Below are 25044 nucleotides of genomic sequence, written 5' to 3' on the forward strand. Positions count from 1 at the left end.
TCAAATGCTGCGGATTTGGGGCTGGGTGCACACGGGGCCGATGCCGCTGCCAGCGTGGCGGGAGCGCTGCAGGGCGATGCGCGGCGTGCCCCCGAGCTCCCAGCTCACCTCTCGCCAGCTGTAGATTGCTGCAGCTCCTTCCCCTGCTTCATGCTTCTCCACGTCTCGCTCACACCTTTAACTTGAGGGCTTGAAGCTATGCTGCGGTTCATTCTCTTCGCTGGACCTTACTGCTTTTTTCCTGGCTTTGTCCCTGCCCCATAAAAAAAAAACAAGTCAGATTGATTGTTTTTTTCTGTTTAGCTAGGGTTTTGCTTGTGATGTGGAAAACTTTGCACTAACTGGCAAGTATTTCACTGTTTCTTAATATATTGCTCCAAGATCTTCTAAATGGGTTTCCTTCTGCTACATCTCCCCACATCTCCAATTCCAGATATTGTTTTAATTATTTCTTTTATGAGATTTCTTGTTTGCTTTTATATACTTCACCCAAGTATCGGTATATCCATACAAAAGAATATGTACAAGAAACTAGTAGTACAGTTCCCATATCGATTATATAGTCATTAATCAAACACAAATCACTGATACAGTGGCTTAATGAGCTATAACTGCACATGCATGAGGACGTGGATTTTATGGCTCACGTGCTTGGTGTCTGTCACACAGAGCAGATTCACTCCTCCCGTGGTTGCGTTGGAACTCTAGAAAGGAAGATGATCCTTAAAATCAATCTGCTGTTAACCAGTGTTTGTGAGCTACCACATGCAGTAATACATACAAAAGTCATTGATAGGTCCTCAGCATCACTCAGAAACAACTGAACTTTCTAACTTCTTGCATTTTGAAAGCAGTTTTCCCTACACACAACAAGGGCGTTGTGGGAAATGGCACAGGCTAGCAGGCACACCACAGACAGCTGTTGTTTTTCTTTCTCTCTACATCATGTCATCAGAGAGAAGCATTGTACGGAGCCAGTGCCACCCTGGCATTGGTTTTTACAAAAGCGGTTTCTGTGCCATCAACAACGCCTTCACTGGAATTGCAGGGAAATGGAACAATGACGGGGTTAATGACAAAAGCCAAGAGTAAATACTTCTCCTCTGTCATCGCTGTAGCTAAAGAATATTGCTGTTATCCTTTTGTTTTATGGGAACGTTATCATCTGGGATATTTTAGAAAGTCTAAAAACTATCTGCCATTTTGATTGTGCTGTCTAGCAGAACTGTGCACAGCCAAGGCAGTACCGAGCCTTTCATTAAGCCAGGAATATACCTTACAAAGTGGTACGAACACCACTGCACGGTCACACACGTTCTCTTTTCATAACAGGAATTATCTACTCGATGCTCTGCACCATGTCCACATCAAGCAGAGGTATATTTAGAGCTACAAAGGGGTGGGCTCATTAGTGCTAATCAGTGTGTGAAATTCTGCTTTTTTCAAAATGTGTTTTAATTCCAAGTGTAAAGTGTTTAATTCTATTTTTAATTAAAAATAGACATATTATAATGCATAATATGAATTGCATTTATACTATAATCATTACACAGCTAAAGCAGAAGTTCTTTAACTGTCAGTCAAATATGATCAGTGTAAAATCATTCAACTTTTACAAAATGCTGTTCAATTTACTTACTTACTTTGAAAAATATATATATTGTAATGTTTCCATGGAAATTTTAGGTCCCAGTTGCCACAACAAACATATTCAATTCCAAATGTAACTACTGCTGGGTTGTTGACCGTATCAAAAAGTAATCTTGGCGTACTTAAACAGTTGAGATTGTTGCTTTACAGGAAGAAACCTCTTTCACTGCAGAGCCAGTGAGATGTGGGATTTTATCCCTAGTAGAATCAAGATAGCGTACTGATGTCAGGAAGAGCCTCGGGATTCGCCCCAACAGAAGGGCAGATACTTTGTGAGTGAGACAAATGATTGTCGGGTGTCAACTCTGTGTTCTGTACCTGCAAGTACTACTACATAATTGTCCTTCATACATTTGAAACTGGTGCACAAATATCTAAAGGTATTTGCTACTAGCTTCAATCCTTGCTTTCTATTCTTGAGAAGCTCTGCATGGATCTAATCTTGATTTGTGCAAGACAATTGACTCACACATTGTTTCGCCACTTTTAATGGCCTATGAGTACGTTGTCATATCAACCAGGAAAACCATACAACTTGCATGTCTTTGAAAGGGTGATGCTGGTATTTTGCAGACAGTTCTGCTGCCGTGACAATGTGGGGTTTTTCGTGCCAAGATGTAAGCTCCGTGCTAAATGCTGCATGGAAGTTTGAATGCAGCATCAAATGTTAAGCTAAAGGAGAAGTAAACCAGACATCACAGTTCAAATGCGATCTCCTAAATAAGTCAAAGCCAGTGCAGCTCAGCTTTGTTTTCAGGATAAAAGGGGTCACGCTGAGCTCTGGCACTGTCAGCTGGAGCCGCTGCTGTATGTGCTTGAAAGTTGGTGTTGAATGAAAGGTGGGCAAAGGGATATATTTCCATTTCATACTTCCATTCACTGCCTTCAGTGATGTACAACATTAGCAGAGAGAATCTGGCTGATTTGCATCTACTTAACACCAGAATTACTGCTGGCACAAATATTCTTGTACTATTATTAAACTTCATTTGAAGCTTTGAGATTGTGTATGTGCAAATGAAAAAAAAAAAAAAAAGATTTGGGGCTACCTATTTTCCAAGAGATGAAGGAACTAAAAAAAGATAAAGAAGGAAGTAAAAAAAAAAATGACCACAAAGACATTTCTGCAGACACCACAAAGCTGAAATGGTAAGATATGAAAGAAGAACCTAGAATCTTAAAATAAAAGAAAGGACTGATTAGTCATTTCAGAGCAATACAGTGTTATGTGATCAACTCTCACAGAAGTATTATATATCAGAATAGTTCCTGAAATATCCCTTGCTGCTTCTTCTTTCTGTACTTGCCTACATAAACTTGAACACAGCCAGAAAAAGAAGCTGGGGTTTAAGGGCAGAAGAAAGACAGAGAAACCACATCTAAAGAAACATACGTTACTTTTGCTGCTATTTTATTGGCTGTATTTGTGATGTGAGAGTTTAAATTCTCACCATCTGGTCATTGTTACTTCTGGATAACTTAGATTTTCCTAACTATTGCTAACTACTGCTTTCATGTTGTCCTATAAATGCCTGCTGTGTTTTTTTGTTTTATTTTTTTTCCTTTAGTTGTGGTTTATGGATCATTTTTACTTTTTTTTTAACCATACAAAGCAGTATTTCTTGTAGGTTAAGCAAACTTGTGTTAGTAATTCCAACATCGAGAACCCATGTTATGACTTCACAGCAGCTGTTGTGACTGCAAATAAGGAACTAGTGACCAATTGTCTGACATTTCCTTAGTCTAAGTTGCTGAGCTTTTACTCTATGCACAGTATTCCAGCCCATTTTTACCACACATACAGAACACTGGAGGCCTACTTCTGTCATTTGAAAGTCTGCATATTTTTCTACGTTGCTGTTTTCTGCATTTCTATGTTGTTGCTGCCTCTTAATGTTTCTTGGTGCTGATGAGTGGGTGAAAACTTGCAGGTTGCAACGGAAAGGCAAATGCTCACTAGTTTCATGGAGCCCTGCTGTTACTTGGCTGCATGTGCAAGCTGAGCAGTCCAGGAACTGTAGCTCTAGAGATCCAGGAAGTAACGGCACAAATTCACCACCTCACAGGGGCATTAGAAGATCTCAGTTGCAGACTTTTTTTGTTCCTTCTATTTTATCTGTGAAAATCTAATTGAACAAAGAAACTAAAAATTGTCCGAGATGCAACAATACATGTTTAAAGCATTGGTCCCACTGAAGTGGGAGCATACTTACGATTTGAACAAGCAGAAAAAAGCCTGGCTTCTATTTCCATCTTTTTGGTATATTTGTGTCCTAGGGCAAGGCCCTCAGTCACATTGTTTTTCAGTTTCTGTATTTGTAGTATGGGAATTATAATACCTTCCTTCACAGGAATGCTGTGAAGATTACATTTTGTTTTGAAAGCACTTACTCAGGATTATGTAACAATTAAACCTATTACTGGTGAAACTGTTAATCATAGCGTGAGAGGGAGATCCCGTACAGTTTATTATATCAAAGGTAGAGAATTTTGAAAATATAATAAGAAATGTTACATTTTCAGAGAATGTCTAGAACAATAGTAGGAAAGGAACCTAATGCAGGGATAAAATAATATATTGTTGACAGTTTTTACCAGTAGGGATATAATATTCAGAAGAGCTTTGCAGAAGAAATCACTTGTTTGGAGTATTTTAAAGCAGCCCATTGCAACGGGAACACAAAGTGTTTCTCTTAGGAACAGCTATAAAGCAGATATTACAGTTCCCTTCTGCTCTGAAAACATCATAAGTGTTCTTCATTTTTCATTATCCGTTGGTCCTCGGGCTGAGCTGTGTCACAAGGGAGAGCTAGAGTCCTGAAGAAAGGTATGGTGGCTTTTCTCCTCCCATCTCAGAAATACACATGCTAAGTAAGCCGCACCTTCAGTTATTAAAGAACATGGATGTCTGCATTTCCTGGGGGCAGCTTTAAGAATCAAGAGCTCTGTTTTGCTCCCAGTGACTCTGGGGATAGCAAAATGATGCTGAGGTTGCTGACAACTCATCTTGTTCAACGATTGAACAGACTGCGGGGGAACCAAAACTTCCCGGCCTGGAGGTGGCTCTGACCAAGTGGCGTGGTTAAAGCAAGCCTTGTCACTGCTCTCCTCGGTATAAAGAAAGTATCTGGAGTAAGAAATGACTGTAACTTTCTGTACAGTTCAGTTCCACGTTCTTCATGAATGTTAACATGTAATTTAATCATTATTTTAAAAGTATTTTAACAAGGATGCAATCTAAATCAAGGAAGCAGATATTATAGATCATTGTATATAATTTCATTGAAAAGAGCAGAATCCACAAACCTATCAATCGTATTAACTCTGAGTCTTTACTTTTTCCTGGGGTTTGTGGTAAAAAAAAATAAATCCAAGAGCAATGCTTATGTGACCAGAAAATTTGGATGCCGTTCTTTCTTGACAGAGACTTCAGAAAGAGACACGTAGAAATGGATTTTCAAGAGCAGGCTGTATTGACCTAGCAGAAATCCACAAAGAAGGGTGGGACGATATGCAGTATTTCATCTCTAGCAATTTGGTATTGTTACCAATTTAGTGGGTTTTAATTACTGTTGTTAGGTTCTGCCCAGATGTTCAGAATGAATAAGCTGAAGTCAGCCTTTTCTCAATAACTGTTGTTGAAAAACTGCTGCAAGCTTTCAAGCACTCACAAGAATAAAAGAATCAAAGAAGAAATACGGATGCTATTATCCAGTCTTCTGTCTTGCTTCCATCTTCTGTGCGCTTTAAACTTTATAGGAGTATTTGATAAACACAAACAAAATGATTCAAAACCAGACCCTTTAAAGCGAATCTGTATTGCCTTTTAGATCATCTGGCAAATGATGACAGTTTTATATAAAATACGTCTGGGAGTAAATCACAGAAAATTGAGTTTCAGATAAAAAAATACCATCTTGGTTAGATAACGGCTTCTAATCTTCTTTGTTGCGAATAATAACAATAATTATATTCCAAAACTGCTTTTCATTCTGTTCAGGATTGAAGTATGTTCTCCACAACCCAGCCCTCAGATTAAAGTGATTTGGAGAGTTGTTGACTTAATCCTGAAGACATGTCTGTGGCCACTGGAGGGGAGAAGTGCTCGTCCAGTTAGTCACAGAGGTGCAGTGCCCTCCTGTTTTAGGCAAGCAGTTCCGAACTGGGTGATGGTGTTGCTCAGCCCTACAGGAAAGCCAGGGGCACTCTGCGGTAACTTCATGCACTTTTTATGTCTGCAGAGTGAAAGGGCCAGGACTGCTTGGAATTTTCACCGGAAAAGAAGATAGAAGGCAAGCCAGCTCCTTTGCAGGCTGTGAAGGCTGTCATCCTTCCTGGGGCATCACAGATAACACTACCTGTCATGACTTGCATCTCGTGAAAACATGAAAGCTCACATGGTTCAACTAACTACCAAGATGGAACATTAAATAAAAACTGTGGATTTCTGTGTGATATTTTAAACAGTCGTAATTTTAAAACCTGTTAAGGAAATGTTATTGTCTGTGTTGTTAATATTTGGGAAAATACCAAACGCTTAAAGGAATTTTATTTTTCTTTAAAGAGAGAAAAACAGGCTGTAACTGGGTCAAAATCGTCAGATCATTTTCCGGTTAAAGACTCCCTCTTGTGGAAATCATTCTTACTGACCTGTTTTGACCTATTTTTCTAGTAAAAGTCACTCCATGTAAGGTACTGCAAACCTTTAAAATGGCTCTGTTGCACGGTGTTGCCTATTTAAAAGTTAAGACCCTGGTACTAACAGCTGTGAAAGAAAGTTAACTGACGGTAGTCATACAATAGTCATGCATTGCTAGCAGATTTTTTATCTCTCTACTGAGATCTTTTTTATTATCATTATTCATAGTATTTTTTTTTCTTGTACATGTAATGGAAAAAAAAAGAAACTAGTTGTTTTTCATGTATGTTTTTTACCCTGGTAAGAGCCTTCTGCCCAGATGATGCGGAACTGAGAATCCCGTGCCTCCCCAGCAGGAGCTGAGTAATGTGTCAGGGAAGGGGTGATTCATAGAAAGCAGTCACTTCAGAAGACAGGGAATTCCCTGTACGTTGCTATGTTGAGAAAATGGGATTAGTAAAGGAGATGGAAAATACCCATTCTGGAAAGATATTTCCATGGGAAAGTTGATAGCAGCGGTACGCTGCTTTATGTGAAGGTGCAATTTGAATCTTGGACACGGAGACACAGCAGAGGTTGATGTTTTCCATACTGTGAGACTGAAATCAAATCCTTATTATCCTCTAGTCATCTGTTAGGGGAGGAGATTACATTATTTAGATTCAGTGTCAAATATGTATGTGGGCAAGAAGCACTATTAGCTCTTTTCAGTCACACTTAAGCCTTAATCAACTTTCAGTTCTAAAGTAAGTAGAATCCCTCTGCTTGCTGTAATTGCATCTGGTTGCTTTTGTGCCCTGAAGCTGAGGAGGCATCCTGCTCTGCCTCAAAAACACGGCGGGTGCTGCGTGGCTGCCCGCTAGCAGCCCCTGCAGGAATTTCTCCGCGGAGCTGTAACTGCCTTTGGCAGGTTTACTAGGCCCTAAGGCTTTCCAGAAAGACAATCTTGAAGGAGTTTCAATTAAATGCTACGTAGAGAAAAAGCGAAAATCTGAAAATCAGTCTGGAATGTTATTAGTCTTCATTTGGTACGTCAGAACTCATTTAATATTAAACGTTTCTACAATTTCTGTGTTCATATGCTGAAAGTCTGTAAATTGAGCTGCGCATCTGGGTAAGTTTATGGAATTGGAGATTCATAGAATCCTTCGTAATGATACTTTCACTGCATTTCTTCATCTCCTGAGCCACGGATTTTTTTTTAACCCCACAAGCTGTGAGATTTGCGCAGCATCTTGTATTTTTAGGTCTTTAGCATTGCCTGCACTGAGTGCTTAACGAGCACATTTGAAAACGCAAAGCTAAAATTAACAAGCTGGTTAAAGCGTTCCAGGGGACGTTATAAAAGAAATGAGATAGGATATGGATTTTACTGGAACGGGAAACAGAACAAGCGCTTTCTTAGTTCCTGCACTATTCTGTGTTTCGGTGCCTGGGTGCTCTGTGTGCCTGCGCCTCTGCAGCCTGCGGGGCCGGCGTGTGGGAACTCAGCGACCGGACAGGAAACGGGGGTTTTGCAGCTAACGTGTGACCTACCTCGGGGTCTTTTTCTTTACAATTCATTAACTTTTGGGCTCGTAGACGTTATCTAAAGACAGAAACAGGAAAATAACCGTGAGGATGCGCTGGCAGCCCGCGACGGCTGAGGCGGGCACGTCCCCGGCCCGCAGCCTGCCGCCATTTTCTGCCTGCCGGGGGCTGCCCGGGCCCGCGTCTCTTTCCCTCACAAAAAGCACAAATTCCCCTCAGCGCCACCTCGTTCCCCGTGTGGGCCTCACACACGGCCCCAGCCCGGCGAGACGCTGCCCTACCGCCAGGCCACGCGGTGTCCCTCGTTAATTTTTACCCTCATTAACTCGCCGCACCCGGGGGGGTCCCGGCCCCTCCCCCGCTCACCTGAGGCGGTGTCGGCACGGCCTGAGGCGAGGCCCCGCCCCCCGCCCCGCCCGGCCCCGCCCCTCGGCGCGCTCCCGGCGCAGGGCGTTGGAGAGGGAGGGGGGACAGGGACGGAGGCGCAGGCGCGGGCACGGGCGTGCGGCCGCCTCGCGCCTTTCCCGCCCCGCCCCCGGCGCGCTCCGCCATTGGCTGGGCCGCGGCCTCTCGCGCCCCGCTTTGTGCAGCCCCGGCGCCCGTCGAGGGTGGGAGGGGAAACCCCGTGCGCGCCGCGCCGCCATCTTGGGCCCGGGCGGGGATGGGGGCGCAGCGGAGCCGCCGGAGCTGAGCCCGAGGCAGCGGCGGCCGCAGGCGGGGACCCGCGGGGAGCCACAGCCGCACGGAGCCGCACGGAGCCGCACGGAGCCGCACGGAGCCGCGCCGAGCAGGCCCGCCCGCCGCCGCCCCACAGCCCGAAGCCGAGCGCCTCAGCGCCCAGCGTGGGGGGGGCTCCGCGGCCAGGTACGGAGGGGCCGGGGGGGCCGCGCCGCCGCCCGTGCTCGGCCCCGTGAGGAGGGCGGCGGCGAGGCCCTGCAGGCCGCGGCGGGGCGGCGGCGCCTCCTTCTCCTCCTCCCTCTCCTCACGCACCGGGGCAGGCCCTGAGCGGCCGCCTGGGCCCCGGCGGGGTGAGGCCGGCCCGGTGTGAGCAGGCCGCTGCCGGGCACCGCCTGCGGGCTTCGGCCGTGAGGGGCCTCGGCCCTGCTCCCGGGCCGTGCCGCCGCCGGGAGGTTTGGTGGAAAAACAGCGAGCGGGGGGGGTGAGGTGGGAGCCGTGCCGCTGCCCGCCGGGGGGCCGACAGACGTTCTCTGGGCTCCTTTTGTCAGCGCTGCCTCTGCCCAGACAAGTTACTTTGTCACCTGGTTGTCTGGTGACTGCTTGCACCGCATCCTTGACGGTTCTCTGACATCTCTGCACAGTTCTGTCTTGAATTAAAATTGTACTGAGTTCTCGTTGCTGCAAAGCCAGGAAAAAAAGTGTTTGATTTGGTGCTTTCTCAGGCTGTGGCTGTATTGCTTTGGAGGAGGTTACATGATGTAAACTCTCTAGGCCTTTGAAGTATAGTGGCTCTTGTTTCTCAAATATAAAACTACACCTTGGCGTATAATATAGGTGCTTTGTATCCTACACCACTTCAAACCCCAAGATGGAAATCTTAACTCTTACAGTTGCTGGACATTGTGATATGGGATGTGTGCTTTGGGATCTTTCTGTCGTGGTTTGGATTGAGGGCCTCTCGTGCTGGGGCATTGCATGGCAATGGGAAGAAGATCCTAGCCCTGGGGGACTTACTAAGCCCCATGGTGTTTACTTACTATGATTCAAGGAGAAATTTAGTGGTTTTCTGTAGGGATTTAAACAAGTCATAAATCTGAGTTGAAGGAAGAACCTCCTGTTTTTATTTTAATTTTAAAGAAAAAGTTATTGTAAAGGACGGTAGTTTGAAAGCAAACCTGTTAAACTGGAGGTACCAGGATTCAAAATGTAAATGGAACCTTTAAAGTTACTTGCTCGCCCTTATGCATCCAATGGAACCTAATTATGATTCTTTCTCATTTTTTGCTGTATCTTTCTGGAACAAAGGAGGTAGACCTTAATTTTGTTCTAAAACCTTATTTTATTTTTCCCCCCTAAGGTGATGACTCCAAACAGTTGCATGTTGTTCTGATTTCTGAGGCTGAGAACAGAACTCTTCTGGTTTTTGTGTATACTGCCCCTAAGCTTATCTGATATCTCTGGAACTTCGTTCCTCTGCTGCCAGGACAGACACGTGGTACAGGTTAGACTCTTATAGGAAGAGGAAACTAGGATAAATGAAGACATACAAATGGATAAACAACCATGGCTAAGAGAATGGACACCAGAGAAAGTGCTCTTACTGATGAGGACAGGTATGCAATATTTAATTTAGCTGCAGTGCTAGGGTGTGGTTAGCAAGAAATGATGTGTGTGCATGTGAATGCAGGAAGCGTAGGAAATAAAATGGCAGAACTTGATAGGGTGTGAAACCATTTAAAGGATAACCAGCGCGGTCTGTGTGCAGCTGGACAGCTGCTGAGCAAAAAGTGAAGATGGCATGATACATTGACTTTATTTTAAATCAAGGCTGAGGCTTTTTATATAGAAAGAATGTAAGACCTGTGAATTCTTTAGAAGTACTCACTAGACCTCAGGCTGAGGTAGCGTGTTTAACATGATGAAAGAATATAGCAAATACATTTATTCCAAAAACAGCTTGAAAGAAGGCTCTGCATAGCAGCCAGCTCGTTAGTCTGAGCCCAGAAACATGCAGGCCTTGTGCATTTTCAGAGAAAACTGGACCTGGAAGTAATACGGAAATACAAAGTGATTTTCAAAAGCAGTTCATAAGAAGCTTGCTGGACTGCTGTCGCTGAAGATGAGTTCAGCCAGATTTACTTGTGCTTGGCTTTATCAGATGCTTGCTGAAGTCCAGTCAGGGAAGCTAGAGAGGATGACTCTGGAAGAACTGAAGAATGAGTAAGAAACTGGCCAGCAGGAAGTAATCTTATGAAAGAGAAAGTGTTGGGCTGCTAACACAGCCTGCTCGTGGGACTCCCCGGGGATCAGTCTCAGAAGAAGGTGGGTTTTTTAAAGACGAGCATACAAAAACCCCAGAAGAGGAGGAGGGGATGGAAAACAACAGGGAGGCTGTGGGACCATTCTCTTAAAGAGGGCTGAGATGTTTATATGTTTAGGAAGACCTAAATCTCCGTGGTGCACAGAGGTGATAGAACCACAATGAAATGTAATGGTACCTCAGGGCTTGCTACGGACTCACGAGGAATTCACCAATTGGGTGTATTTGATAACAAAACCGTTATTATCTTCCAGTGTGGTATGTCTTCACAGGAGATCACAATTGATGCAATTATAGACTGTATTTCCAGCAGCCCTCTAAAGGAAGGTACCAGTTAGACTGCGTTCTTTGGTGTGTTTGACAAAAGTCTTCATCAGGGGAATGGTAAAATAATGAGTTGAAACAATTCTGCCTCTCACTAGATTTCCCTCCCTCCCCTCTGCCCACTTGTATCGATCTCTTCTCAGTGTTCATTGTGAATTAATGTCAGAGTAAACGTGCAGAGAAGGAAGATCATGCGCTGGGAAAGATCATAACTACCTGTTAGTTTTTGTGTAGAGATCTAGAATCTGTTCTAAATAATAGTGGTTGCATGCAGTTCCCCTTATGACTAATATTTTTTCCAAATGAAAGAAAAACTAACATCTTTTTAAAAGTTGTTTCTGTTTTTGGATGTGATGGTACAGTGGCATCCTCATTTATAGAGGGAAACTGAACTTGCCCTCTGAGTTTCTCTTCTGTCACATATCCCTGAGGAATGACCAAAAGAACACCTGGATGGCCAGATGATATTAAAAAAATAAATAAAATGCTTCAGACTAACTGAACAGTGGTCGTCGGGCTGCAGGGCGGTATGTTTTGAAGGGGAACCTGTAATATTCAGGCTGTCCTGAGTTGGAAGCTGACACCTCTGCAGACAGCTGTCGCTTCTGTGTGGGCTGACCAGCTAATGGATTCGGCACATGCAGCGTCTAATAAAACCTGTGATTACAGGTTCTCGTCTCTTCTAATAACACACTGTTTCTTGCTCAGCATAAAGCTATGAAAATTCTCCATGCAAATGATATCCAGCGAAGACTTGAAATGGGTTGTGGCCTTGAGCTAAGCTCTGAGGAACTGCATGGGTCTCATGGAGGCTGCTGTGGCTGTAATTATCAGCAGCTGGGTGCATCTGATGAGTTTGGCGGTAATGCACCTAGAACTACCCCGTTTCAGTCTGTACGGGTGGGTGCTTGTACTTGGAATAAGGTGTTAGTGAGGTGGCAAAATGCTGGTGTAGTGCTTGGTTAGAGGAGGAAATACAGGTGTTACTAGTATCTTAGTAAGGTCACCTTCCCTTTTTTAAAAAAAGGAAAAGATATGCAGAAAATGGATTGTGGTGACACTGTTTGTTTTTAATCTAACTGCAATGCAGAAATTAATTGTAGAGGTTTTGAAGCTAGCAAAACTGTGTGTAGAGTGAAGCATGATCCTCTGGCTAGTTGCTGTTCAGAAATAATGCTCTGAACTCTGGGGAAGTTTTACCTCTGAAAAGGAGCCAGGACTTGTTCTGAGTTGGCAGACTTTGTTGGAAGAAAGAAGGCAAGCAGACCAACCCTCCAGACCCAACCTCTGCTTTCTGGTACAAGTAAGCCTACGGTTGGTTAACTTTGCTATCGCATTGTGTAACAGCAGCAGCGGCTGCAGGTAAGTTGTGCGCCAGTCCTGTGGCTCTTCCTACCAGCACGGCCGCTCCCTGCTCCCACCCCTCAGAGGACAGCTCTGAACCCCTGTATGGGAACATAGAGACTATAAGCGTCTGGAGCAGAGGGCTCTGAAGTGGGAGTGGAGCACCAATTCCTACAGAATATATATATGTATATAGCTAAAGCGATCAACAATATTAACCCTTAGCATTAATACGTGGCTGATGTGCTGTGGTTACTGAATTCTGTTGTGCGCTAGTCTCCTCTGGACTTCCTTCCCCATCTGTGGGAAATGCTGAGCTTGTGAGCTTTAAGACTGAATTTTTCCTGTGTCTTCTGTGTTCTGTCACACTTCAGCCCCTTCATCAGAGAACATTTCAGGTCCACCTTTATTTTTAGATCTTGAATATCTTACAGCAGGGGTTGTCATGTGTATCCACCTAGTGAAGTAATGGGATGATGTAAAATCGTGAAAAGCTTGAAATGTGTTACTACTAGCAAGGTTCTGTCCCGTTAAGGAGATTAAAATGCTGTTAGCTGCAAGGTGGAATAGTTTAATCCCAGATGATTTACTTAATGTCTATAACTCTCGCTTAATATTTTCATTTCTGCTGCGTGATTCATCTTTAAACGGGGGAAAAAAGGGATGTCGATTTTATTCCATGATTTCAGTGTAGTTTGGATTCCTGCTTATCCTCCTTGGAATTCGAATGTTAAAAGCCTTTTTAAAGAGGCCATCTGTTCTTCAGGAAAGATTCCTGACCTTAGTATTAATTTGGAGCATTTCAGCATCTTTTCTGCAGCGTGACCCTTGGAATGGATTTCATACCAAAGCATTGCTTTATTGCTCAGTTTAACTGCAGAAACTGTTTAAACTTAGTATCCATCTCTGTAAGCTGTCAGTACATCTGTCATACACAGTAACTTCTCCCTGAACTATCTGGGACTTGAGAGAAGCTCTAGGCTCATGGCTTCAGTGCATTTCTCAGTATTGCTGCTAATTTGTTTCTTTAAGCTGTGGAAAGAGCACCTTAGCTCTGGCTGCACCCAGTGGGGTCTGTGGTGCATGTCCCCTCTGTGAGGAGCCTAATGTCACTCTCAGAACGAGGATGAAGTTGTCACAGTGAATGTGGCTTGAAGTCTGCTAAGAAATGGGTGGGAAGGGGTAACTGACTTTGTTGCCAAGCACAGAATTTGGTTTTCTAGCTTTCACTTTGAAGTGGGAACTGATTTTGATGCATATGTTGCAAAGCAGTGACAATTTCTTTTATACTGAAATAGCTTAGTTATAGAATTCGTTAAAGACTGTTACAAAAACTGACATACCTCAGCAAGCAAAGAGCCCAGTAAACAGAACCGCATACTTGTCAGTAAAGATTCTAGTTAGAGACTCGTTTCAGATTGTGGTATAGCCTGCACAGGGGTCCTGGTTTAGTCCACTGTTTTTTTTAAAAAAAAAAAGTCTTCCCCACCTTGCAGCAGTGCTTTTTGAAAGCTTGAGTAGTGAGACATGTGCCCTTCACTTGTTACATACTGCGTTATTGTGAAGTCAGGTGTTCAAAACCACTAACCTTGGAGTATTTTGGAGTACTTAGCGTTCCTTAGCCAGCTGGGATTTTGAGGGAAGAGGGGACAACGGAGTTTCTGCAGGACAAGTTTAATCACTGCATGAGCAGCTCCCTACCTTGAAGTTCACAGCACTGCATTGCTGAACCCCTGTAAGGTAGCAGGTACTACCATACGTACACCACCCAGAGGTACTGCTCAGAACAATACCGCCCTTCCAACGGGGTGCGTGTTAGTGCTGCTGAGCTCTTCAGCTTTCTTCCTGTGCTGTGGCCGGAGCACCTGCTTTCTTTGAGGAACAGCATGCTTTGTGCTGTCCTGAAGGGCTTGCACGTATCAGTTGGTCTGTTTAAGCTTTTGTGTACTTCATGGACATACCTCCTAGTCTTCCTGTTCAGCTGTCTGCCTAAAAAATGGATCAAGACATGAACTCAGCCCTCCCAGCTTTACTTAGAAAGCAGGCGGCAAGTTAAAAGTACCTGCAAGAACAAGTGCATTCGATCAGAAGGTGCTTGCAGTCTGAAGGCTGCTGCTGCTGGGACATCTTGGAGAAGAGGAAGAACACGTGGAGATAGATTTGGAAATCTTGAAGTACAGGGTGTTTGAGCAGTGTCACAATAACTTGGATTCTGACCAGCAGGTACTTGTCGGTATTTGCCGGTGTTGGAAATTGTCAGTGCCTGTCTTGAAGCTGATACTGCAGCTCTGGATCTTTCACTTCCAGGAGACAAGGCACTGCAGTTGCTGGCTTGCTCCACAGTGGACAAAGGCAGTGCGTTGTCAGTCCTGGGTGTGAATCCTTACTCAGGAGAGCGGTAAAAGCGCTCTGAGCAGTTGCTGCTCAGATTGAGACCCGGGGGTGGCGGCTGTGTGGGCCGGCTGTGCGCGGCTTCCCCTCGCTGCCGTGGAGGAACTTCCTCTGAAACTCTCTCGATGGAAACGACCGCTCTTGGAACCAGCGCGGCGCTTCCTCTGGGATTGTTTTCGCCAACGTGGACAAGAATTAAGCTCCAAAACAGTCCTGTGTTTACTATCACGGATTAGGCTTGGTTTAATAGCATGTGTGTACGTTTAGGACTGAGTGTCAATGCTTTGGTTATCGCTTGGGAGAGAAGGCCTTGAATTCCCGGATCTTGAGCAAAGCACGGAGGAAAGGTGCAGATCGTGCAAACCCCTCTTACCTACCTGCTGCAGCCGTCCCTCCTCCAAGGTCTAGATAGGAGTGTTTGCTCTAAACCTCAGCCGTGCGACGCAGCGGCTGTTGGCTGTGTGCTGTGAATGAGATTTCTTGTCAGTCACCTTTCTTGTGGCTGCAGGTCAGCGCTGGGGGTTAATCGCGGCTGAGGAGACACCAGTTTGCTTTTGAAAAAGGTACAGGCTTGTAAGCTTCCCTGTGTTTTCAGTTCTTTGCAATACTGCTTCAATTTGTCATGTGGATGACACACGGCTGAATAGAAACCTTGCTAGGCTGAAGCCATGTTCTGTATTACAAGTACTGCTGTGCCGCTGGCTGGCTGCCACGCAGGAACAGGGAAGGAAGTGGTGAATTCCTAGCAGAAATCTTCATTTGCTTCACTGATCACACCAATAACTCTTAACTTAAAACCTGGGACAAAAGCAGGCGTTTCACTGCAAAATGACAAAGGTGAATCTGGGCAGTACAGACTCGTGGTTCTGCTAGCTGATGTTAGTTGGCGAGTCAGTTTACATAGCTGGAGCCAGTTCCAGTTCCTTCTACACAGGAAAATTCTGGAATATTGGAAGTCCTTAACCCAAATCTAACTTCAGTGCTATCACATCCACTGTGGAACATAGACTAGTGAGTAAATCTTACAGCACTGGTGAGCTATGCTATTAAAAAAAAAAAAATGCTGCTAAGCCTTGCTGTAATGTAGTGCTGCTGTGCTAACCAAGCCGCAGATGTGTTGACTAACTTCCTGAACATCTGACTTGTGGCTTGTGCTGCTTTTTGGACCTGGGCATGTAGAAGTCCAGGCTCCAGTTAAGGCTGCTGCAGTATTCTTGTGCTGTCTTAAGTGATTCTTAACTGTTGGAGGCAAACTGCACTGTTTGCTTCTGCTGCAAGTCTCAAAAGTGTGGTAATAGTTCCAAATAGCTGGTTTTGTTAATCCTCTTCAGGTTTTTCTTTTGGAGTTGGACTTTATTTTCAGCTCCCATCAGCTGTTTGGTCGGTGAGTGCTGGTCTGCTCAGTGACTGTGTGCAAATCAAGAAGCTCCTGGAGCTTTTCAACAGCTTGGAGTCTTTCCTGATAAAGCTGAATGAGTACTAAGAGCGGGTTTCTGTTCGGAGTTCTTGCTGATAGAGGGTCAGAGCAAATGATATGGGAGTCTGGCAGGAATGGCTCTGGCACTGATTCAGTGATTGGGGAAGTACAACAACACTTGAATGTGAAAGGAAAGATAGTTGGGGGAGAGAGAGGAAGGGTGTTTTTCTTTGCTTGTATAAGCTAAATCGGGTGAATTGGGCTGAGTTCAGTGAATAAGTAGCAGTTCTGATATGTTTTTATTTTTTTTTTCTTTTAGTGCCACAATGGCAACTGCACCTTACAACTATTCCTACATCTTTAAGTACATCATTATTGGTAAGTATGAAGTGGACACATACCTATCGGTGTTTGTTTCTGTGATCCTGCCTACAAACCCTGTGCCTGACTTGTTGACTTCTGTCGCACGTTACCTGCTGTAGCATTAATTCTTCTGGTCCAACTCGTCCAACCTCAGTCCCTCACAAATTGCCATGCTTGCCCTGAAACTTCAGCCACTGACAGGATAAAGGCAAATGCTTTTGTGTGCTGGTACAGCTGGTGCCAAGCGGGCTGGGGCAAGTACCAAAGAATACTCTGCAGAGTTCACTTTGTTGCTGAGATCCTCAGCAAATCACTGCTCTTTTTGACATACTTCAGTGTTCTTGAACATCTTCCCTGCTAGGGCCGTGGCACTTAGCCCCTTGCACAGCACTGGGGGGTGGGGGGGAAAGGATTCTAAAAGTGTTCTAAGGGTTGTGTGTGTTGTCCCTGAATCAGGCTTATATTTAGGAAAATCTCTAAATGCACTGGAAATGGGAAGAGCTTTTGTGATGGCTTCTCGGATGTGTGGGTACAGGTTTGCTGTAGCCCTGTTACTGCCTTTCCACCATTAGCCTCAAAGGTCTTAAATTTTATTGGAGACGACCCAAGTGCTAACTAAAATCCCTTGCTTTAGGCTTGTAAGCCTCTGTTAGGCTATAGTTTTGTGTTGGAAAGGTTGCTTTTAGCTGCAGCTTCCTTGGCTATTCAGAGCCAGCAACTTGATTGCGTTTATTACTCTGCTGGAAGAACTGGTATTGCTGTTAATTGTTTAATTCTTAATGATCTTGCGTACGTGGCAGTGATCTGCAATCTTGTAAGGTGTGTGAGTCGGGGTGCCGTGGCAGCATCAGCCAGTGGAAAAGTGGTACTAAAGATCTTGCTGTTTCTCACTGTGGGTGTTGTGTAAGGGGATCAGTGGAAGTGAGGCAATTTCTTGGTGTGTTCTGGTCGACTGTCAGCATTTTTGATGTGCTTACCGGCAGCTGGAGGTGACAGGAGGAGGGCAGGCACTTGAAATGTGTGTTGCGCTTCCACTTCTTGCAGGTCAGCTTGCGACCTACTGAAGCAGATGTGAAGTCAGTAATGCAGGCGGCCTTTGTGTGTTTCTGTTCCGCCCTTGCTTTCAACCCTCCACCTGTAACCAAAATTACAATGCGGAAGCTGATAACTCTTAAGGGCTGTAGCCAGGCAGAGAATGCTGCGTACCAGACCTGAGGGAGGACTGGCTGCCTGTATCTGTACTCTTGTTGTGTGAAATGAACAAAATGGACTTGTTGCGACAAAGATGTGGTGTCAGCCTTAACTGTTCTTTCTGTGACAGGGGACATGGGTGTAGGAAAGTCCTGTTTGCTTCATCAATTCACAGAAAAGAAATGTGAGTATAAATTTACAATATTTATTCAAACTGGTATCCTTCGTCCCTCCTTCCTGCCTTTCTGCTTCTGTCATGCATGAGCTTGATGCATTGTCTTTCTGAACCTGGGTTTGTTTCTAACCATGTGATTGTATGCTACTTGCTCAGATTTTCTGTTTGTTTCTGACTTCTGCAAGTATGGAAACAAAATGCTGATGTAGTAATAGTGAGAGTGATGCTTCAGGCTTAACTGAGTGGTGGGAAGACCACATCCATTTTTATAGCTCTTCCAGGGAACTGCGATACGAAACAAAGTGAGATTTATTGTCTGAAATGTGCATGCATTTAATATTGTTATAGCTCAAACACGGAGTTGTCGTTTTTAAAGATGAAGGAATTAAAGGGGGGGCAGTTCATTTTTCTTTGTTTGCAGGCTTAAGTAGCATTGTCGTCCTCTGTAGTTGCTGTGACTCATGAGACTGGGACTGCCCTGCGTGATGGTGATTAAGGCTTACTGCGTTCCGTCTCCACTGTAATGTTTCCTCATGTGTGCTATCACAGCAAATTAACAATTATCTTCAATTCTTCTTACCAGTGTGCATTGCATCTGAGTTTGCAGTAGCTCTTGAACTCTTACGACTTTCCCTGTAGCTCATGCTCAGTGGATAAATCCGTAGTTATCTGTTAATCAAAATCCCAGATAACCCAGTTGTTTAAATGCTGCTTTGCATATGGTTAAATTCATGAACAGGTGGTTCCATGTTTTTTTAATTCTTGAAAAATATCAGCATTGAGTAGAACTTGTACAGCCAAACTAACGTGTCAAACACCTGTACTGCAGGACTCACTCTAGACAGCTTGAATATGTTTGTCCTTTCTCAACTTTCTTGATCTCTCTTAAAGAATTGAGAATTAATTTTCTTAAAAAATGAAATTCTAATTAGAAGCCGCTTTTTTGGTTTTGATTGGCCATATGATAGCTACTTGTGAAACTGGCTTTTTCCTGTGGACGGTCATACTGTTACTCCATCTGAAACAACCTGGATGTTTGTTTCTCAAATGTTAGAGGCTTCTAAATGTATCTTGATAATTCTTTAATCCAGTAGGAAAAGACAGCTTTAAAATAGCTAAACATTTCTGCAAGGATAGGACTGAGAATCAACTGACTTGGTATCTTCTGATGCATACAGCTAAATGGTATCAGCAGTAAGATTCATTAGAGAAGACTTTTAACTTCTAAAAACTAAGAACAATTCCAGAAATCATTTTATTCCTGGTTAAGTGATACAGGTTAGTTACTGTAGCTGTAAAAAGTCTCCTAGAGACTGGAAGTCTAGTCAGCATAACAAAAGCGATGGCAGTAAGATCCCTGTAGCAAGGAGACCTTATGCTAGAAGGATCTGATCTTCCCTCTTACTTTTCGTGACAGTTATGGCGGACTGCCCCCACACAATTGGTGTTGAATTTGGCACAAGAATAATTGAAGTTAGTGGCCAAAAAATTAAACTACAGATCTGGGATACAGCAGGACAAGAGCGATTCAGGGCTGTCACACGAAGCTACTACAGAGGAGCAGCAGGAGCTCTCATGGTCTATGACATTACCAGGTAAGATGCTGCTGACGCTTGTATTGTAGCTCTGTGTGCTTGAGAAGCTATTTGGGTACTGCAGCCTTCTACTTACCGTCTTGTCTGTCCTCTTGACTTCATTTAAAGGACGCTGTGTTGGGATGTCATGTGTGAAGCTTACTACATTTCTTATGTGAATAACTTTTAAGCATTTAAAAATCTGCAAATGAAATGTAGGGAACTAACTGAACTGCTTTTCTTGGAAAACTTCACTGCTGACAAGTCCTAAGGATCTTGCAATTTCAGGTCTTGGCTGCCTGTGTTGAAGTTGGCTAAAGAACTGGCTTTCCCCTTGGAATTACCCCTCATTGTATGGATTTCTGTCTTCCTGGTGATGTAGGGAAGCAGAGGATTCCTGCTGCTTGCCTGGCAGGAATGTTCTTAGAGTAGGCATAGGACAGAATATTACTGCTACTGCAGTGGGCTGTGTAAACATGCTCAGTGTTCTCTCAGTACATAAGAACTGGAGGACGAGCCTGCGAAGAGGCCCTGAAGTCAGACTTCAATAAAAGGAGACCATGTGGAAGCTATCCCGTTCTTCTTTCACAAATGAAAATTCAAGATACTACTTAAAAGAATAATTAGATGTGCAACATGAAGTACTTCTGCCTTCATGTCTCTCTTCATGTCTTCATCTTTTTGAGGCTGCTCTTGATATTCTTCAAGCACCTCCTGTTTTTAGACATAGGCGTATCGCCTGTTTGCTTAAATCTCGAGTAAAAACCAAATTACCGTATGTACTGTTTGTTACCAAAGCTCTGTACTACTGCACAGGGCTCTGAAAGAGTATCTGTCAGGAAATTCTTTATTGTTTTATACAACACAATGTGAGTGTTGTCCTTGTGAAGCCAGCAGTAGTACTGCTACATACTGGAAGTGGGAATCGGTCTGTCTGTCTTCTGTTTGTGTTGCAAGAGTTGCTGCGTGGCTTGTTGAAATCTTGGTGCAAGTCCAAACAAGGTGCTGCTGTTTCTTCTTTCTTGAGGTGGGGAGAGGATTAGGTATGACGTGTTAGAGTGGGTAATGGATGCTAACTGTACTGTTGGCTCTTAAGTATTCTAAAAACTCTGTAGCTAAAACCTGTGCTCACTCGATTCTTTGCAGAAGAAGTACGTATAATCACTTAAGCAGCTGGCTGACAGATGCAAGGAATCTCACCAATCCAAATACTGTAAGTTGGACTCTACTTAGCTTGAAATCAAGGTTGATTATCTCAAAGCGAGAGTTAGAAGGCTTATGCCAAAGCATCTGGAGTGGTCACAGTGTTCTTTAAAAGAAGCTGCCTATGTTTCTCAGCTACTTAGTTCCCAGTTACCCTTATGTCCCCACCCTGCAGTACACTGGTAACTCTTCCCTTACTGCAATTGGTGCAAAAATGTAGGCTTCTCTGTAGGAAAACAATGGTTTCTTCCAAAAATCTTGCTCTGCTTTACTTGCTTTTTGGGCTGTTTTCAGCAGTTGGAGACCAAAATTATGGTCACTTCTGAGCAATCCTTAACTGCTGTTACTATTTCGCCTTGCCTTGTTGGTGGTAATGAAGTGAATTTGAACTCATCTTAGACTGGAATGTAAATTAAATCTCAAAAAAAGCTGTCCAGGTCTCTGGAGGGGTGGTGAGGGAAGAAGGTTCTTCTGTGTCTGTTTGACTAAACAATGAAGTTGTCCTTCAGTCTTTGTGAATGACTCTAAAATACTTTATAACCAAGCTCCTGAGAAGACTCTTACTGTGGTGAAAGAACTGCTAAAGATTCTGGCTAGATTAGCAGGTGACTAAAAAAAATGCAAGAAGTGTGGTTCAGAGTACAACTTTCCATGAGTAAAGAATAGGAGTACTGCTTTTTTTTATGACCACCTCATGAGAACAGACTAAAGAATTTGAAAGTGGCAGCAGGGTGCTACTCCTGACTGCACAGAGGGGGCACTGCTAGAACAGTGTCCTCCTGAAGATGCATGGGTATTGTAGCAGCACTCTTCTGAACGCTTCATTTTTCTTTTTTTTCATCTTGTAATAAAGGGGTTACTGGATGATAAGCCTTTTCTCAGACTAATTTTCTCTCTTCTGAACCAGGTGATAATCCTCATAGGAAATAAAGCAGATCTGGAAGCACAGAGAGATGTTACGTATGAAGAAGCCAAACAATTTGCTGAAGAAAATGGTGTGTCTTTTTTCTCTTGAGGTGTTACGTTTCCTACAAGATAGCGATGTTAAAGTGAATCCTCGCCCTTGATAGATGCAAGCTTGCTCTTCCAAAGTAACGTAGTTATATGTACAAACTTCTACTGTGCCTCAGATAGCCTGGCTTAGTTCTAATTGTGCTTGGTTTTAGAAATCAGCTTGTGTATTGATGCCTTAACTTAGCACTAAATGGTATTTTATGGCTAAAGTAGTCTCTTGCATGCAATCTGAAGGTCATAGAACATGACTGGAGGCTGTTTGAAGTGTATTATGCGCTGACAGTTAAACTTCTGTTTCTAAACAGGTTTATTGTTCCTTGAAGCAAGTGCAAAAACGTAAGTTACTTCTGCCTAGAGTTAATGTATCAGATGTGATCTGTTCAGTTATAACCTCTATATTCCTCTTAAATATAGCCATGAGGTTCAGGTGTTGTAAGGTTTTACAAGTGGAAACAGTTTTAAATTCTTAGCCTAAGGTAAGGGTAGCCTGACAGAACACAAAGGATAACATCTCCAGACGTGCTAATAAATATGGTTCTGAGTAGCACCTGTTTTAATGGAATCTTTTAAACAAAAAGGTTTTGATTAACAGTCACTCCACTGTCTTGTAGCCTCTTTGGAACTTGTGTACGTGTGGCTCAATGCCTTAGCTTGTTTTTGATATTCCGTGTTTTGGGATGGAGTGGTATTCAAGGCTACTCCAAGCAGATTTAAAGGCTAGGGAGTGAATTACCGTATCAGAAATTGTCCTGCAAATGGACTATTAAACTTCACACGTGTGCTTTAAGTACCGTAAGCTTTTCTTTCTTGAGAGAAGAGGACCAGGGTAGCAACAGCTTTTACTTGGTGACCTGTCAAATCCCAGCAAAGGTGTCTAGCCAGCTGCCTCCATAGCCTGCTTTGCTGTGCTCAAGTGTAACCTAAATAACTCCCGCTGCTCTCTTCGTAGTGGAGAGAATGTTGAAGATGCGTTCCTGGAGGCTGCCAAGAAAATCTACCAGAATATCCAAGATGGAAGCCTGGATCTGAATGCTGCAGAATCGGGTGTACAGCACAAACCATCGGCTCCGCAGGGGGGGCGACTAACCAGTGAACCCCAGCCCCAGAGAGAAGGCTGTGGCTGCTAGTGACCTCTGTTTCATGGCTTCATTTCTGACCTTTCACCTGTCTGTTGGGAGCAGTGCTTTTGATTGCTTCCATGTCTTCTGTACATCTTATTGGGTTTAATTAAAACTGAAACAAGTTTAACACAATACTAAACTGCTAAACAACTTTAGATGTAATCAGGTTATCAAAGGCAAGTAGAGTAATAAAACCTCTCCTGCATGGTAAATCTAGAAGTTTTTTTTCCTTGATTGTCCTTGTGATAGTGTCACAGATACGTAATTTAAACTGAGCACTGATGCTGGACTCATGATTTTACACTTTCGCAGGGCTTTGTCTTGTACGGTTTAATTTTATGGTTCTTCAGCCTTTCTTCCCCACCTCTAACTGTGTAGAGCTGTCCATAGTAAAGGATAAGTTTTTTGCTGTGAAATGACTTCTGATGGTAGAAAGGGGCTCTGTAACGATGTGCTTGTTGAAAGAATTCCCTGTGGTGTGCATGTTGGGGGCAGGGGTGGGCTGGCACAGGAGTGTACAACGTGCACAGGGAAACAAACCATTCATTCTTGTGCTCATAGCTTTACATCATTTTTTGCCACTTTTATCCTTTACATTTGTTAACAGAACGTAAATATGTATAAAATTTGAAGGAACTGAGCTAACAGTTAAATACATCCTGTGTATATGATTTTAATGAAGAAAATGATTACTGGCATTAGAACAGTATATAAGAAAGTATCAGTTTGTACAGTATGACCTATATGTGGCCACATGCCCCCTTAGTACAGATATAGGTGTAACTGCAGTTCACTAACATAGGCTTAACTCCTCGGTGTTGACAGTGGACATTGTGCTGGGGGAACTCTAATCCCGATGCAGAAATTAACACTAGTGGAATCTGTCATTCATCTTTGCACTGTGGTATATCTATGCCATTTTATTAATCCTGTTCTGTGCAATCAGCAGTGTGCTAACCTGCTTTCTTCTGTAAGCATTTTGCATTATTGGGCTTCATTACCTGCCTTGCATTGTATACAAAGGCTGGTTCTCTTGCACACCTTATGCTTTTATACCTTTAACTTTTTCAATGGTCAGATACTGAACTGGACAGTCAAAACAATGTGCTCTCTAGGGATTTTTAGCTACCGTTGTATTTTAACAGTACCATGTGAGGGTTCCTTTTAAGACTTGGGTTTCTTCAGAAAGAGAGTACATCCTTAACAGGGTGACACAACCCGTAATACTTCTCTAAAGGGGAGATGTCAAGTGGTGACCGTGCACATGTGGATTTTGTAGAACTGCATGTGGGGTTTACTCTGTTGTCAGAATTAAATGTGTTGCTCTCTATGCAGTACTGTATTTCACATGCAGCTTCACTTGGAAAACATCAAATACGACTTCAAAATGGAAGGGGGTAAGTGTTTAAGTGATCAAATGTCCAACCTTTAGTCTTACTGCCGTGTTTAAAATACAAAGTAGTCTTAAAATCTCTCTCTAGACACTAAAACTATACAATGTTCAGACTTGTAAGTCAACAGTGGTACCAGAGTATTGTACAGTCAATGTTAAATAAAAAGCCAAAACTGGAATGTGCAAACAATAGGATTTGGGTAACTTGTGCACTGTCCCTTTGTTTTGTCTGGTAGTCTTTTTTTTCTTAAACTAATATTCTTAAATAGATGGCTATGTTCAAATCTACAGCTAAAGTGTCCTGCTTAAACCAAGGTTGCACCACAAAGGGTTTGCCCAGGGACCATGACCTGCTGCTGATGTGAAGTTCGGAAGTAAATGTTCTAATGACTACAGCTTGTTGAGGTGCAATACCTGTATTCCCAGAATAAGTTACAGTAGGTCTTATTGTTTCTGTCACAGAAAGGATTTGTTTGGACTGCTGTACTTCTCATTTGATGTAACAATGCTATTAATCTAAATATTTGTAAATAAAGTACCTGTATCTAGATAAACCAGAGTGGCTTGTGTTACTTGCTCTGGCACTCTCTACTTCTGTGCTAATGTTCCTTGGAGCTGTTCAATAGGACAGGAGCCCTACAGCAGGCCCTCCACCACTGCAGCTGGCTTGCCTAAGCTGCTAACAGGCAGTTCTGCTCACCTGCAGTCAGGTCTCTG

General features: G+C 43.4%; 1 protein-coding gene across 3 annotated transcripts; it reads left to right on the top strand.

Annotated features, from left to right (window-relative positions):
• Positions 1–8440: 8440 nt before the first annotated feature.
• Positions 8441–24881, top strand: RAB14 (RAB14, member RAS oncogene family). 3 transcript variants are annotated; one of them, XM_048056783.2, is made up of 10 exons: positions 8441–8683; positions 9855–10110; positions 10656–10819; positions 16613–16671; positions 17978–18031; positions 19440–19617; positions 20743–20809; positions 21707–21794; positions 22119–22149; positions 22763–24881. In XM_048056783.2, the coding sequence occupies exons 4-10, from the start codon at positions 16620–16622 to the stop codon at positions 22938–22940; spliced, it is 648 nt and encodes a 215-aa protein (XP_047912740.1). In that variant the 5' UTR covers positions 8441–8683; positions 9855–10110; positions 10656–10819; positions 16613–16619; the 3' UTR covers positions 22941–24881. The 3 variants fall into 3 exon arrangements, with proteins under 3 accessions (XP_047912740.1, XP_047912731.2, XP_047912736.1); XM_048056774.2 differs by lacking the exon at positions 10656–10819; XM_048056779.2 differs by lacking the exons at positions 9855–10110; positions 10656–10819 and having other exon boundaries at positions 8442–8683.
• The last annotated feature ends 163 nt before the right edge of the window (positions 24882–25044 follow it).

Source organism: Anser cygnoides, chromosome 20, assembly GCF_040182565.1.
Source record: "Anser cygnoides isolate HZ-2024a breed goose chromosome 20, Taihu_goose_T2T_genome, whole genome shotgun sequence".
NCBI classification, from domain to species: Eukaryota; Metazoa; Chordata; class Aves; order Anseriformes; family Anatidae; genus Anser; species Anser cygnoides.

Excerpts from the sequence above, each read along its gene's own strand:
- RAB14 (XM_048056774.2), top strand. The coding sequence starts at position 10,061 with ATGGCTAAGAGAATGGACACCAGAGAAAGTGCTCTTACTGATGAGGAC. Across the intron at positions 16,672-17,977 it reads CTTTAAGTACATCATTATTG|GGGACATGGGTGTAGGAAAG; the intron begins GTAAGTATGAAG and ends TTTCTGTGACAG. Across the intron at positions 20,810-21,706 it reads ATCTCACCAATCCAAATACT|GTGATAATCCTCATAGGAAA; the intron begins GTAAGTTGGACT and ends CTTCTGAACCAG.